Source organism: Cornus florida, unplaced genomic scaffold (genome assembly GCF_030987335.1).
Source record: "Cornus florida cultivar Cherokee Brave unplaced genomic scaffold, ASM3098733v1 CherokeeBrave_3.0.0_Hap2_Chr01, whole genome shotgun sequence".
In the NCBI taxonomy this organism is placed as follows: Eukaryota; Viridiplantae; Streptophyta; class Magnoliopsida; order Cornales; family Cornaceae; genus Cornus; species Cornus florida.
Window position 1 is genome coordinate 73,967,150 of NW_026775571.1, and position 17,301 is coordinate 73,984,450.

The 17,301-nt window shown below is 35.6% G+C and overlaps 2 protein-coding genes across 3 annotated transcripts; both read left to right on the plus strand.

Moving 5' to 3' along the window:
- The first annotated feature begins 2,254 nt into the window (after positions 1-2,254).
- On the plus strand, positions 2,255-3,289 carry LOC132274861 (NAC domain-containing protein 41-like). The gene has a single exon (XM_059776206.1). It carries the CDS (start codon positions 2,255-2,257, stop codon positions 3,287-3,289), a length of 1,035 nt encoding a protein of 344 aa, XP_059632189.1.
- A 7,452-nt stretch (positions 3,290-10,741) lies between these two features.
- Positions 10,742-17,015, plus strand: LOC132300952 (uncharacterized). Of its 2 annotated transcripts, none has more exons than XM_059798263.1 (9): positions 10,742-11,116; positions 13,895-14,382; positions 14,582-14,715; positions 14,849-14,905; positions 15,041-15,133; positions 15,806-15,884; positions 15,977-16,101; positions 16,344-16,484; positions 16,574-17,015. In XM_059798263.1, the coding sequence occupies exons 3-9, from the start codon at positions 14,590-14,592 to the stop codon at positions 16,811-16,813; spliced, it is 861 nt and encodes a 286-aa protein (XP_059654246.1). In that variant the 5' UTR covers positions 10,742-11,116; positions 13,895-14,382; positions 14,582-14,589; the 3' UTR covers positions 16,814-17,015. The 2 variants fall into 2 exon arrangements, with proteins under 2 accessions (XP_059654246.1, XP_059654239.1); XM_059798256.1 differs by having other exon boundaries at positions 10,743-11,116; positions 13,895-14,353.
- Positions 17,016-17,301: the final 286 nt, after the last annotated feature.

The following is a 17,301-nucleotide window of genomic DNA, read 5'->3' on the forward strand; positions in this document are numbered from 1 at the left end:
TTAACACATGTTTCATTTTTTTTGACAGATTTACCCTTGAAGAGCTTGAAAGCTAGGGTTTAATTTGTTTTAAGCCCATTGTGAACTGAGATTATTTTATCTTGCTCCATCCACTGTTTCAACCTGTTGAGCAAGTATGTATTGAGTTATCAAGGCTGTGGAAACCAGGTTTAACTTCAGGTTCGAGTGAAATTCCAGTTTTACCCTTGAGAGGCTAAAACTAGGGTTTTGAAGATTATAAGGCTGTTGTGTTCTTACATTGCTATATCTTGCTGGTTTCACCGAGTTTATCTCTTAAGCAAGTGTATCTTAGCTATATAGAGCTGTGGAAGGCAATTGCATATCATTCTTGGAGCTGCGTTGTGATGTGAACCTTTTACCCTTAAATTTAGGGTTTAAGCCTATTGGGAGCTGTTCTTGAGTTACCTTGCTTATCTAACTATGTACTCCATTCAAGCAAGTGTAATTGGCCGTGACAAGGCTTTGGAAACCTAGTTTGTTCATCAAGTGAAGCTGCATTGTGATTAGACAGTTCTATCCTATTGATTGCAGAGAAGTGTAAACTAAGGTTTCTTGTATTGTGTATACTTAAGGCTGTGTATCCAACAGCAACAGCAGCAAAGGCTATAAAGTACATCCAATCAACCTGGAGAGAAATTCAGCACCCTTGAGTTTAAAGTTGACTCAAATATTAAATAAAAATGCAGGTAAAGCTTAACATTCTTATAAACCTTCTCATTATATGCGAAGATGCAAATCAAAACAGCCCACATATCTGAAGTCAGCAACGGCAGTGAAGAATATTTGCAACACAAGGAACTCAGAAAGTCACACTTTTACATTGCTGCGCCCATAAAGTTCTTAAATTCCATTAGAACTTGTTTGATTAAATCAAATTATTTGCAGTATAGACAGTATTCAGATTGTATTTCTTCACTTACCTTTTTTTCGCACAAAGTTGTAGGAGGCTTCAGCCATAGATTTCATCCATCATAAAGCTCCACCATGATTTCTAAGAACTGCATCCTGTATGCTGTCCATTGAGATCTATTTTTAACTATGGTTTAACAAATTAATTTCAAAATTAATTAGTTTATAATGGTGGTGGTCTCAGCAAGAACTCATGCCTTTATTCGTTGCATCATGAGACGCCCACAAAACGCTCACAACCTCTTGATTCAGTGAACGGAGGCTGCTAGCCTTACCTAAAGTTATATCAATATTTCTCTTGTCAAGTTTGTGAAGTTTTTTTATATATTTGTATGGAAGAGTCTTTGAAACATCTTAGAAAATAAAAAGGGAAAAAGCAACTACTTTTTACAACAGAGTTTAATTATTTGGTATGATTCAGTAGTTAAATGTGTAAAAGGACATGTTGCATTGCAAATTCCAAGTACAATCATTGTATCTATGTTGTGGGAAGAGGAGTTTCAAGAAGTTGTAATGGCTCTTTTATTGGAAGTTTACCAAATTTTATGGGATTATTAATTCACAATAATATTACTTAATAACCAGTTTTTATGGGATTAATTCACACACTGATATTAGATTTGATGACCACCTATTGTTAGTTGAATCAGATTCAAAGCTCTTGCTTGAGTTCAATAAAAGTGGTGCTAATTTCCTTGGGCAGTTGAGTATTTATCACTGAAATTGAAGAAAACAGCAAGATTATCCATATATAGTTGATATATGTATAATAAGTCCATTCCAGGTTGCATAACTTATTTTGTATTACACAATACTTAATAACCCAAATTTAATTGCTTCTCCATTGTCTCATAGGCCGCCTTATACACCAAATCAGACATCAAGCCAAGCTTCAACACAACTCGTAATTACCCTTCCAAACTTTCCCTACTCTCTCTCTCTCTCTCTCTTAACACTACTCGTAATTGTAATCAAATATTTGATCATATCTTTTTAGATTTTTTTCAATGATTACAATATCTGTTTTACTTTCCTTCCAAGTTACTAGCCGCCGCCTCCATCTATATATTTCCTTCTTCCCAACCCACTTTCCAAAAACGTACCGCCTCAATCACGCTCCTCCTCTTCGTCTTCTTCTTCGCTAAGTCTGTCCCACTTCTTCTGTTTCCATTTTTATTCACCAATCATCGCCGCGTCTCAGCCCTCTTTTCATCATCGCCGCGTCTCTTTTCCGGCCTCTTTTAGCAGCGCAGCGCCTCAGCCTCCAGGGTTTCGGCCTCCTTTTTCTTAATCCTTATCACCGCCTCTTTTATCTAGCACAAATATGTTTGTGCCTCTAGGATTTCGGTTTATCCCCACAGAAGAAGAACTCCTCACACACTTTCTCAGAAGAAAACTGAAGCAAGAATCGTTGCCTTACGAGGGTGTAATTTTGGAGCGCGATGTTTATGGCGAGGCACCTTGGAATATATTTACGGCTGAAGATCCATGGCATTCATTGAAATCCAATGAATTTGTTATCTACGTCTTTACCCAATTGAAGAAAATTGACCGCGAAAAGAAGAGAATTGTTCGGAGAGCCGGATGTGGGACATGGGATGGCCAAACCGGTATCAAGAACATTTATAATAAAGAGAAAGAGCTTATTGGATTCAACAAGATGTTGAGTTTTGAAGTAGATGTGAAGAAAGATGAGTTCTTGATCATGCCAAAAGGTCATTGGACTATGCACGAGTATTCATTGGGCGGTGTGAGTTTGAATGGGTTAGAAGAAGGCACCCATGATTATGTAGTTTGCAAAATCAAAAGAGATGATTCTAAACATCTCAAGAGAGCACCAAAGCATCATGCTCATGAAGTATCCAAAGAAGAAAACCCCAGATGTCGTAAGAAGATGAGATATGATCATGGTGAGGTCTCTACAACTCCACAAAACATTGATCAATCTGTGTCCACAGAAACAATCATGGACAGTCATCCTGATCAGTTGCTTCCACCGAAACTACCCAACAATACACCCTTTGATATTCAGCCACTGCCAACACATGATGATGATGAGACTGCAACACTCTTTGATCTGTCCAACATCACAATCAACTCTTGTGATATGCAGCAGATAGACTCATTTTTTGACAACTTAGATGCAACTGCAACCTCCAATCATCAGCCGCTGCTACCACATGATGATGACGAGACTCATGCATATACAATAGCAGCAGAAGACTCGTTTTTGGAGGACACTGATCCAGAAATGCAGGAGCAACTCAATGCTTTATCTGAATTTCTTATGAATGATGATGAGCCATCACTTTCAATCGGCAACATCGATCAACTCCAAGAAAACTTTTGGCTATATTAATTAACATGACCTTTGTATAGTTACTGGTTATGTCGTAGTCATTTGTCTATCACTTGTAAATTGTGCTTTATATTAGTTTGTTGCTTCTAATTGTAAATGGTAATCTGGAGATTCAGTTGTTTTGCAAGTTATGAAAGTTGAGCCCCCTTTAAAGGCTTAATATGTTGCCATTATTTTCAATGAATAATATCTCGTGCTGTTGCTTTTGCTCTATCTACAGTAGTATTAGTGTTGTCAATTCTGTGTCCAGGTTACTTTGTATTATTAGACAATACTTGATAATCCCAATTAAGACAACTCGTAATTAGCCTTCCAAACATTCCCTACTCTCTCTCTCTCTCTCTCATAACAATAGCTGTATTTCTCCCCTTTCTTCTTCGCTCCGACCGCCGCCATGGCCGATGAAGAAACGATCCCCATCTCTCAAGAAGCCGGCCATTAATCACTTCCTGAACCTGCCCAACATGGAAACTCTTGCAGGCTCTGATCATCATCAAACCAAGAATAACTCCAAGAAAAATGCCAAGAAAGCAGAAATTGGTCTGAACCCACCACCACTGCCTTCACGCATGAGGAATCGTATCCAACACATGGGTGGTTCTGGTATAGTTGTGGTGATACAGAAGGGGTTGTTCGCCACCGACCTTAAAAAGGGCAACAATCGGCTGTCGATTCCGGTCAATTTCAATTCTTATCTGCAAATTAAGACAACTCGTAATTACCCTTCCAAACATTCCCTCTCTCTCTCTCTCTCTCTTAACACAACTCGTAATTGTAATCAAATATTTGATCTCTCTCTCTCTCTCTCTCTCTCTCTCTCTTTTTAGATTTTTTTCAATGATTACAATATCTGTTTTACTTTCCTTCCAAGTTACTAGCCGCCGCCTCCATCTATATATTTCCTTCTTCCCAACCCACTTTCCAAAAACGTACCGCCTCAATCACGCTCCTCCTCTTCGTCTTCTTCGCTAATTGTGTCCCACTTGCTCTGTTTCCATTTGTATTCACCAATCATGAAGAGTACTGAGATATGCTTAGACGATGTGATTCACTGCAAACCCAAGAAAAACTGGATTCTTATGGACTATTTAAGTGAAGTTGTGAAGGTTGCAACCCACAAGTACCACGCCGAGAACTCCTTTTCTTCTTCGCTACGACCGCCGCCATGGCCGATGAAGAAACGATCCCCATCTCTCAAGAAGCCGGCCATGAATCACTTCCTGAACCTGCCCAAGATGGAAACTCTTGCAGGCTCTGATCATCATCAAACCAAGAATAACTCCAAGAAAAATGCCAAGAAAGCAGCAATTGGTCTGAACCCACCACCACTGCCTTCACGCATGAGGAATCGTATCCAACAGATGGGTGGTTCCGGTATCGTTCTGGTGATACAGAAGCGGTTGTTCGCCACCGACCTTAAAAAGGGCAATAGTCGGCTGTCGATTCCGGTCAATTCGGTCAGGAACCAGTTTCTGACAGAAGACGAGAAGGCCATCTTGGAGACCAGAAGAGATGGGAATTTGGTGGCCATTGAATGCCTGCTGATTGACCCAGAGTTGAATGAATGGAGGATGAAATTGAAGCGGTGGGAGATGGAATCAAGTTTTGTGTACGCGCTGGTTAGTCCTTGGAATCATGTTGCCGAAACCAATTCCTTTGCCGCAGGTGATGTTCTCCAAGTTTGGGCATTCCGATCACCCCATTCCGAGCTTTGTTTTGCAATCACGAAGGTGGGAATCACTCCTGCTCATCTTCAACTTTAGGGCTTCAAATCTCATCTGTAAATTTAGGGTTCTACTGATTTATGCATATAATTCAATGTAATTGTTTCCACACAGTCAAATGCTTATTATGCAATGATTTTGTGTGTGATCACAGATGTTGTTTCTACAAAATACTTTTTGTTGTATCAATTTTGTTGTTCATTTAATGGGATTTGAGTTTGGTGATATTTACTCAATCGCTAAAGAGATTGTGTGATCACAGACAACAGAGAGTTCAACAGAATTTTTGTTTGAATTTTTGTTACCGTTACTCTCCTCAACAGAATCAATCATTACATAAATACTTTTTGTTTTATCAAGTTTTGTTGTTGATTTAATCGGATTTGAGTTTGGTGATATTTACACATTCTGTCAAGAGATTGTGAGAACTCTTGTTCTGAAGAACCTCAGAGGCATTTGAATTTTTGTTACCGTTACTCTTCAACAGAATTTCAACAAAATGGGCTTGTTGGGCTCTTAGGATTTGTACAGGCCTGTGCCTTGTTCTGTTTGGGCTTTTTCTCCTTGTTCTGTTTGGGCTTTTGCCCCTTCAGCCCCATTTTTCCTTATATATATATACATTTTTCTTTCATTCATACCGGAATATATATATATACATACATATATCAATGTTTGCTAAGTATAGTTATTGCCCTGTTCTTAACAGAGTTTTACCTTTTAAGTTCATTGAAAAATTTACCAAATTAGTCCTATTTTCAAATTGTAAGGACTACTATGAATATCATTTTGACTAGTATGGTGGTAATGGAAATTTGGTGGCCTCTAGTTAATTGAATCAGAATATAAGCTTTTCTTGACATAAATAAAGTTGTGCTTATTTTTCCTTGAATTGAATGGTACTCACTCAAAATAAAAGCAAATGAGCTTAATATAGGATATTTTAATTTGTAGGTTATGTTTGGTTTGCGTTTTGTTTTAATCGGAAACAAAATACTTGTTTTATTATAAAGTAATTTGAATAGTAACAAGAAGCATGTTTAATATCGTTTATTTGAAGTAGAAACATGAAAACATATTTGGTAAAAAAGTGTTGCAAGTTTGAAAAATGTAATGATAGTTTAAAAATGTCATTTAAGAGTTTTTCAAATTATAAAAAAAAAAAAAAAGAAAGAAAAAAAAGAAAAAATAGAATTTACTTTTTAGTGTTCATTGAGTACCAGTTATTATAGCGCTGAAACATGTAAAAACATGCAAAATAAAATATTTTTTACCAAGACATGTTCACTGCAAGTACACTATAAAAACAAAAATAGCAAAATTCAAGTGAAAATGTGTTGTCTCTTTTGTCTATTCTTATCTCAGATAAGAATGTGTCTCTTCTTATAGGACTTTTCAAGTACTTCGTAATTTTAAGGTCAAACAGTACTTTGTATAATATATTGTATTTAAATTAATATGAAGACTATATAAAATCCATAATTGAAAATATGTATAATCAACGCAGTCACAAAGCAAAATTAGAAGTGAAATTTTTGCAAGTTAATAACTATAATATAAAAAACCATTAAAATTCAATAACTCATTAAATTTGTAGGTAAATACCATATTTACATTTATATGACAATTTAGTATCTGGCCATTTTCAAATGGATTTCATATATCAGGAGAAATAAAAAGGGTTTCATATCGAATGTATGAAAACATCTTATACCATTATTATTATTATTATTATTTTTCACTTTTAGTAATTCATGGATTATAATCCTTCCAACAAATGTAAAACCCATCATAAAACATTATTATTCATTAAAACACTCCAAATACAATGGATAACAAAATTCTTTATTCTACGGTTATTGCTGCATTATCTAATAGGCCGAAAAATTATCCAAGGCAGACTTGGATGTTTATTTTTCTTGGCTTACCAAGTGGTAGAGCAAAGTAACTAGGAAAAAAAAAAGTGGTAGAGCAAAGTGGGTTGTTCCTTGAAAAGTTCTTACATATCTGATTGGTGGATCATAAACATATGTTTCATACTGCAACATGTCAAATTTCACATCATTGACATCTAGATTTATCTTCTCTTGTTAATTTCTCAGCAAATTTAAGATACGCCGTCGTAATGTATCAGATTGATCTAAATTTCAGAATTCTTTTCTAGCGTAGCAAACAACTCTAAAGGTGCTTTAGGTAATATCAGTTTGACCATCAATGATCACCAACTTGTCTTACCAGCTATGCTTAAGCTGGTAACTCCATAAGCAGGTTCTCACTTGGAAAGAAATAGAAAAGGTAAAATAAATTTCTTACTTTTAAAATAAGAAAAGGAAAAGAAAAACCCATGTTGAATTTTTTTACTATTATTAATAGAGATAACTATACCTATATACTACTCTTAACTTTGGAAGGGATTTCGGTAGAACGATCAAACGGAAGCCAACATTTATTATTATCTGATTTTTTAAATTTATTTTTGGTTCTCCCATTGTTTTGATTTTTAGGTGTGTGTCAACATTCCTCCACTGTCTCATTGTTTTTCTTTGGTCACGCCGCCTCATTCACTTCTTAGTTCTCATCATCGCGGGATCCAATTGTTGATCAATCTTTCTCAAGCAACCTTCGAAGTTTGGTCATCGCCGTCGATCTTTTATTGCGGTCATCGGTGACATCCTCTTTCTCACACTCTCTCCCCTTCTCTCTCACTTCCAGTTCACATATCTCTAAGTCTCACAGTGCGTTTGTGCCTCAAGCACAACCAACAACCACAACGAATCAAGTTTCTTAGTTTTCAACCACGGATTTGTCATCCTTTTCAGTTTCAGTAAGATTCAACCTTCTTTTAATTTCTACGGTTTAGCTTTTGGGTCTATTTCACCCATTTTCCCCTCTAATTTTCTCTCTCTATTTTAGTATTGGATTCGGGAATGTGAAAGTTATTATTGATATTTTTGTAGTATATATAATTCAATGGGGAAAAAAAGGGAAATAAAATTCGACTGGAACCGTGAAACCGAACCAAACCAAACCAAACCGTTTTTTGATTGTTTGGGCTAGTTGGTTCCATGGTTCAAATAGTCTGGTTCGGTTTCAGATTTTCTGGAACCGTAAGGAACGATTTGGTTCCAAAAATTCTCAAAACCGGACCAAACTGAACCGTGTGCACCCCCTACTCACAAGCATAGTTAGGGTTGACGGATAATATATATATATATATATATATATATATATATATATATATATATATAGTGTAAACCTTTGTATCCAACGCTTAATTGATAGTTTTTCCTTTGTAAAGCATTGTAATGAGGCCTTGAAGGTCATAACTTGTACCTATTTTCTTTTGGGGATTACTTTTTTGTGCATTTGGGACATGTATTTGACTTTCAAGGACTATATTAGCACACTTAATAGTTTTAAATGACTTAAATGCATAATGGATTTCCAATTTCTTAGAATGATGAATTTAAATTCGAAGAATGAATGTTATATCATCTTTATGACCATATATGAATGCCTTTGGGACAAGTTTTACATGATTTCGCGACCCCAACCATTTCTGGGCATTTCGGGGTCAATTGGGCATGTTTGGACATCCCATGTTTGACCGGACCTTTTGAAAAACAAGTATTTAGCCTTAAGTGAAATTTTGGGCAGAATCTCGGGGTTTGGGCGACTGGTTGCAGCCTCTGTTCATGCACAACCAGTTTTGTAACTCGAACTTGCATTAGCCATAACTTATTCATTTCAGATTCAAATGGGCTCATTTTAGAGCCCAAATTGAAGGAATTTTCGTTAGATTTCCAATGTTATGTATCTCATTCTCATATTCCATCTACATTGAGATTTATAGCCATTTTAGTGGAGTAGTTTCGGGAAATCTTCCAAACCGAGAAGGGGTATTTGTGGGAAATCATGACTAACTCCCATAGAACCTCTTAAAATATCATGGAGTGACTATAATGGATTGTATACACCTCATTTGACTTACTTATAGTCGCATTATATCCCCTTTGATGCAAAATGACCATTTTACCCTTGTGTGACTAGGGGTTCGAGTAGGGACCCAATTAGCAATCCGGATCCCTGGGTTTGAGTCGTTACAATACTGCAATTCAATCCTCATAATTTGGTTTTAAAATTTTATCAAAACACTCTCCCTCTCCTTTATATATATAAATGTATAAGAATATGCATAATTTCACAAAACATAAAAAATAAAAATAAATAAATAACAAGTTTTTAAAATTTTCATCATATCTCCAAAAAAAAAAAACAAGGAAAAAAAGAAAAAAGAAAAAAGAAATAAAAGAAAAGTGGTGCGTGTCTATTTGCATGGATATGATCAACACTCTTCTGTATGAAATCAACAACAGACTGAATGGGCTCGTCGATTGAGTGACGGGTCTAGAGAACCGAGTTCATCAACTTGAAGAGGAAAGAGAGAGACTGCCACCACAGAAGAGAAACGAGTGGTCTCTCAGGGTGACCTGATGGCAACGACAACGGTGGTGACGCCAAAAATAACGAGAAGAAAAACCCTTTCCATCGACTATTGTAAAGTGATATATTTGTGTATCCCGATTATAATCGGGACTTAATAATGGCAATGATAAAAAGAGTGAGAGTAAGAAAATATAGAATGGTTTGATTATTGTGGTGATGGGAGATATTTCTAGTAATTGAGATTTTTTGCTAATTGGGATTTTGTAAAAATAGTTTTGTCTTTAAAATTTTATCTTTCTAAGTGTAGTACAGTTATAGTGACACATCACCATCGACTTAAGTTTTGGGTCTGAATATTCGGTGCAAGTGTCCTTTTCTTTTATAAAATAGTTCACTAGGGGTAATTTAGTCAACTTAGGGTTTAAATTTGTCAGAGGGACTTATTTGCCCCAAATTGAAACTTTAGGGGTATTTTTTGCACGTGAGGGGTGTCCTCGAATAGTGTCATTTTGGGTGATTTTATAAAATTATTTATTTATATAAATTTTATAAAATGGTGCAGTAAGGGTAATTTAGTCAACTTAGGGTTTAAATTTACCAGAGCGACCTATTTGCACCAAATTAAAACTTTAGGAGTGTTTTTGCACGTGAGAGATGTGATATGCACTGTAAACATACTTTAGGGATGATTTTTGTACTTAACTCTTTTATATAGAGTAAAGAAGATCTAGTTTTTTTTGCAATTAATTACTAAACTGAGTTTAATATATATTTTTTAAATGACCTATAATTTGCTATCCAAAGGATGTCATTGCATAATTGTTTTTGTCCATTTTATGACTTTCTATCAGTTAGGTAATGAACTAGAAGTTGAAGTGATGTAATATTCACAGTACATTCATTTTCACCTAATATTTTTCACTCTCTTGCATGGAGTTTTTAAGTCTAAGTATTATTACTCTTCATGAATACATTAACCTAAGAATAGTAATTTTTTTAATATCGCGGTCTTCATTTGTTAACAGTTTCATCTTTTATAGTTATTTAAAATATTGCTTTATTTACCCAAAAAAAAAAATTTTTGAAAAGGCAAAAAGAAAATACTCCTGACACTTTTGGTGAAAATGATGGCTTAAAGTTAGTTTGCCATTAACGGAAAAATAATAAAATTAGAATTAAAATTACAAAAAAGTGCCAAACAATACGATGTCGTTTTGCTTGCCATTCTCTTGCAAAGTGCCTTCACCATCCACTTCCAACAAAACCCTAATTAAAACCCTGACTCCACTACTTCCACCACCACCATTCTAAAACCCTATTATTTTAACTGTAACCCTAACCTCATTATTTTACGCCCAAATCTATTAAACCGTTTATTTTTATTTTTATTTTTTATGGGCCAAGCCAAGGCCTTATATTGTGCATCGTCAGCCCTCCTCTCTCTCTCTTCGTCCACCCTGAAATTTACAAACCCTAGCTCACTCTAATCGATCGATCGGTTTCATAATTCTTCTAGACCTTGAAGTTGGTAACTTATAGCAGAGGCAGAGAAATAAAAAATTTAAGTTAGGGCAAGTTTTTCAGACGACACAATCTGCTTCGACACTCCGCAGGACGCAGCCTCCGCTATAGCCTCGGGCTCAGGTGACACCGTGACAAGGTATGTTCATCCTCTCTCTCTCTCTCTCTCTCTCTCTCTCTCTCTCATTCTCTCTCTCTCTCTCTCTCTCTCTTCTCACTGCTTTTGCATGAATCGATCTTTTTGTTTTCCTCTCCATAAGTCCACTCCAGTCTCACAACAGCAGCAACCATACCCCTTTTCCTCATAATTTTTTGCATTTTCACATTCAATCCTACTAAAATTAAGGAACCCTTCTAGTGGGTTGAGGACCTGAGGTAATTTCGATCTCTAAATTATGCTCATACTTAAAAGTGCCAAATTAAGGGTTTTTTATTTTATTTTATATGAAGATACATGCCACCATTATTGATGTTATTTGAAGTTGGCTCAGCTAGACTTTCAGTTAATAATACTGTCAAAGGCTCAAAGTACTTGCCATCAGAATGTACAAACACATGGAAATCAAGAGCAGGCTCTAACAAAACAAAAGTTAATGGTTTTTTCTATTAATTTGCAGTAGCAATGATCAATCAATCACTGCTACTAAAGTTGATTCCTCATCCTGAAATCAAGAAAGGGGTAGTTGGCTCCCAAAAAAAACACACAAAAACACACACAAAGCTCCATTGAAAACTCTAGCCAGGAGATCATTCGACCAAACTGCTTGATTTTAGATTTTTTTAATATTATATTTATGGTTTGATCGGCAATGCTTAGTTATTATTGTTTCTGTTTGATTCTCCATCCGTTTTATGTTAATTGTGATCTTCTTTCACATGCTAGCAGGACACTCTTCCTAGGATAACATTTACTTTGATAATTTTGATTTTTGTGACTAAGTTGTGTTGAATATTTCCTTTTGATTTTTTTATGTAAAATGGATCGTACTCTTTTTAAAGCACCAAGACCAGATTTTCTTTTGTGTGTTTTCAACATTAATATATTTTATGTTCTTATCATCTCATATTAATGAAAATTCCTCATTCTTATAAATTTTTTGTGCCTGTGAAAATTTCGCACTCTTTAATTGATAGATTTATTGTTATTAGTTACCTGTCTTATGCACACTGCATAGGTGCGCAATTATTTATTGGTGGTGATAGATTTATAGTTATTAGTTAGTTGTCTTAGGCAAACTGCACAGGTGCACAATTATTTATTGGTGGTGATAGATTTATAGTTATTAGTTAGTTGTCTTAGGCAAACTGCACAGGTGCACAATTATTTATTGGTGGTGATAAAAATTTATAGTTATTAGCTAGTTGTCTTAAGCACACTGCACATGTGCACAATTATTTATTAGTTAGTTGTCTTATGCACACTGTACAGGCGCACAATTATTTGCTGGTGGTGATAAATTTATAGTTTTTAGTTGTCTTATGCATAATGCCCAGGCACACAATTATATTAGCTATAAAATTTGAAAACATCGTGTGAAAATTCCGCACTCTTATATTTTTTTTTTGCGCATGTGAAACTTAAGGGCCCCACATTTGAAAGTTCGCCTAGGGCCTCTCATAGCCTCTCATAATATTTGAAATCTCAGGGCTGGGCCTGTATGAATGTGTCCGTTTGGTTGCTGAGAAAAATTCCAACATAAAAAAAAAAATGGATTCCGAGGATCGTTTTTTTCCCCTTTTGTTCCAATTTAATTTGGGGAATTGTTGTTGAGGATATTAGCTTTTGATTTCCTGTGCTTTTGTAGTTAATTAATTATATATATACATACATATATACATACATACATATATATATATATATATGTATATATATAGAGAGAGACAGACGTATATACATACATATATATATGTATGCTGTTAATTTTTTAGTATATTTGAGTTTGGTTTTAATTGTGTTTTCTAAATGTTGTGTGTGATTTTGATTTTTTTCTGGTTCAATTATGTTCAGTGAATGGGTTTCAGTTTTACAATCTTTTACATGTGTTTTTGAGGACCCAAATATAGTTTTGTTCGTCTGAAAGGAGTACCTGAGCAAATTTTCGTTCTGTGTTCGACTAAAGTCCCCAGCAGAAGCATAATTCATTCCATGATTCCTATGTGGGAAGGTGGGACTTGGGAGGGCTAAAAGAGAGAGGAACAGTTGGGGACCCAATTTAAGCTAAAGGGTTTTCCTTGTTTTTTAGGACCCAATTTTTCTCTCTCTCTCTTGCAGTTATGAAAATCTTGCTGAATATAAGACCATATCTTTGTAGCGCTGGGAGAAGACTACGTGCGATGAATTTAACCTTTGAAACCTGCATCCTCATGCTTGTCAGCTTGAGATTTTACTGTTGTGCCAAAACAATGACACTTTGGAAAGGCCTTTTCTTCTGATGTTCTAGTTAACTTCAATTTGATTCTCCAATTGGTGGCGGCATTGCGAAAAATGATCTATTCTTGATGTTGCTTATCTTAGGGCTGAAGATGTTCTTGTGCTTCCCTAGTTTTTAGTTGCCTCTCTGGTTTTTTAATGTGTATTGGAAATGAATGTTTTCCATTTCTTTTATCTTTTCTCTGAGGATATGGGCTCTATCTTCTCGTGTACTCAATTGCTTTGTTCTTAGTAAAAATCATATAGTTTTTAGTAAAAAATTTCTGTGGGGTGCTACTAGAAATATATTATCTAAATCCTTTTGGTTAACTGTAGTTCAATCGCAAGACTAGCATAGACATTATTATTATTATTTTTATTTGGTTTTTTATCAAGGTTATTTGCCTGTGCTATCTAGATTGATTACTGATTGAATCGTGTTCGAACCTGAGAGAGATTATTTTATTGTGCTTCTATAACTGATCACCTCCAGTTCTTTTGTTTCAGTGTTGGGGCTTAATTGAAGCTACAGTGTAGACCTTTCTCTGTTGGATAAGAATCTTGGACTTCAATCGCTCTGATTCTCCATTTTTCTTGTTTGGGAATTCTGGTTTCCTTTTTTCCCATCATGGTTGCTATAAGAACCTGAGAAGCAATTCCAGACATGGGTCAAGAAGCTCAAACCTGAATTCACTCCAATTGACGAAGTCTTGCGTGCCCAATTGGACCTCGATCTCGTGGACACCGTTCTTTCTTAGTTTGTTCCAACCAATTCTTTCAGGCCATCCTCATCTTCTTCGGTGACTTTTTCTTTGGGGAGCAACCATCAAATCGTAAAAAGGGTGCCATAGAGATTTGACTGATCTCAAAGGTGTTGAAGACAAGAAAGGCTGTGATTGGTTAGTACTGGCAGAGGACGTACGGAAATCAGTAATTCGACTTACATCTGTTGTCCTCTTTCAAAAGGTTTCTCTCATCTTCATCCAAGTGTTTGGGTATCTTCGTTGCAAAAGTTTCCACTTTTGTTTTCTCTCTAAAAATTCTTTTATACATATATGTTCACCACTTGTTTGTAGATAGTCTGTGAGAGCTTTTATCTGCTTTGAAAGACCATTATCTAATTTGTTATATAGCTTCAGATTTTCACTTATTCTTATTGAAGTACATGGTTTTCATCCTTGTTCTTTTATGCAGGTATAGGAATGGTGGGATTATCTGCTGGAGAAAAGCATTTCATACAGGGTGGCATTGCTCAAGACCTTCGCTCTGATGGTCGAAAAAGATTAACTTACCGACCCATTTATGTTGAAACTGGAGTCATCCCTCAGGTAGATTATATTCTTATTTATATCAGTTACTATCTTACACTTGCTTTAGTTTGAACTTGTATTGTGCAGCTGACTGACTTGGAATTTTTAGTTGCTTTTATGCATTATTAAGTTATTATCGGCCTCTTGACAGGCTAATGGGTCTGCAAGAGTCAAAATGGGTGCAACGGATGTTATCGCTAGTGTGAAGGTATTTCATGGTCTTTGTTCACTCACTCATTTATAAATGTTTTCAGAAGTTTTGTACATGTGAACTGTCTCATTTTCTCCTGGAGTGAAGCTTGAATGAGTTTGTTATTATGTGGATAATGATGTACAACTGCAGGCTGAAATTGGAAAACCAGGTCCAACACAACCTGATAAAGGAAAGGTTTCCATATATATTGATTGCAGTCCAACGGCAGCACCAGTGTTTGAGGTTGGTTACCTTGATTCTACTGTTCTCTCATTACTCTGTGTTTTACCAATTGGGTCAATAGAACTTTTTGGTTTTAGCATGATCCATGTTCTCAAAATGACAACCATTATTGTCAAATTAGGATTTGTAATGTGTATTATCCTATTTTAAATCGTAGTAAATTGTATCTAGAACCTTTAGGTACTTTGACAATTTTAATATAGAAAATAATAGCCATATAAATATATATAAACGAAAAATATGTTCTACTATACATGATATAGTAATGTATGAGATATTTAATGATTTGCTTATGTCATTGAATAGTTAAGGTGCTTAACTTACCATCATCCTCATTGATAACGTCATTAAAAAGAAATGTGAACATAATCATAATGATTAGAAGGAAGTTTATGACTTCATGGCTCATATTATTTGCCAAGTAATTTCATCAGCTTAGTGGGACTTAAGGCTTTTCATAAAAATCAAAGTCAAAGCATGGTTATAGACGACTGTGCAATTACTTTGAGTGGTGGAATCCCATTGTTTACCATCTTTGTCAGTTTTATTATTATTTTTTTTAGCATCTTTTTTACTTTTGGTTACTATTAACTCTTCTGTATATAATATGTATTTTCTCTGGGTTTGCCACAATATTTACTAAGCTAGTCCTATTTATCTTATTCTATACAGGGAAGAGGAGGTGAGGAATTATCAACAGAACTCTCAGCATCTCTTCAGCGATGTCTCTTGGGTGGTAAAAGTGGAGCAGGTATAACTCTCAATAAATCAAGAGAAGTTTCTGTAACTTTTATGTCATATATTTAAATTACTAGGAATTTACACATTTATGAACTTTCTCAGGAGCAGGAATTGATCTCTCATCGCTGTCAGTTGTGGAAGGAAAAGTTTGTTGGGATCTTTATATTGATGGCCTTGTGGTTAGTTCAGATGGGAATATTCTAGATGCATTAGGGGCTGCTGTCAAGGTATTTTCTTATTTGTTTTAGTATTTTGAGCACAGGTGAGAGGCCTGTCGGATTTTGATATACTGCTGACCGTTTCCCTAACCTCTGCTTTATCCGGATTCAACTGGAGACTGTTTAACGCGGCTCTTTTTAGCATGTTGTTGTTATGATGACAACATAAATGTTTCATTGTCAATATATGATATTCATTTGGCGCATTTGGTCCATGGTATAAATAGATTTTAATTTAAATTTTCTATTAGGCTGCTTTGAGCAATACTGGCATCCCAAAAGTTAATGTTGCTGGCAGCGTCTCTGCTGATGAACCAGAGATTGATGTAAGTGATGAGGAATTCTTACAATTCGACACATCTGGGGTCCCTGTGATAGTTACGTTAACAAAGGTGACAATCCCATTCACTTTACCGCCCCCCTTTTTGGAAAAACTAAATATGTTATTTATTTTGTTATATTCTGCCCTTTCCTTTTTTAGGTTGGCAGGCACTATATTGTAGATGCAACTTCAGAAGAGGAATCCCAAATGAGCTCTGCAGTCTCTGTTTCTATAAATAGGCAAGGCCGCATATGTGGGCTGACCAAACGAGGGGGTGCAGGCCTAGATCCAAGTGTCATTCTTGACATGATATCCGTAGCTAAACATGTAAGCGAGCAGCTAATAAACAAATTGGACTCTGAGATATCTGCTGCTGAAGCTTGTGAAGATGAATCATGACACAAGTTTTTCCAATATTATCACATTTTGTATTATTTTATTTAGAGTGGACGCTGTTGTTATATGCCAATGTAGCTTGATGACTTACTGAATTCTTTGTCAAAATGACTTGGCTGAATAGTGGATACAAATAGTATATTTTAATGTATTGTACTACAATTTGGCAGTGTTAACCAAAGTCTGCATGAATGTTTTAAGAGTATTTGATTTGATATCTGAACAAGTCATTTGGAGGTGTGTCTATGGAAACTCTTAAAGAATACATTGAGTCTCAACTATTTTGGGGATTTCCTTTACCCATCTTATTTTTAGGGATGGCAACCGGTGATTTTGGACCGGTGTATCCTCCCCCGCCTCCGTAACAGTTTAGAAACATTTATTTCATTTTCGTCCAAAACTGTCTAAACGGGGAGGTTTTTCCACCACAGTTCCATCCCGCTTAACTTTTTCACCCTGGCAGACACCTGCCCCACCTCGTTTAATTACAA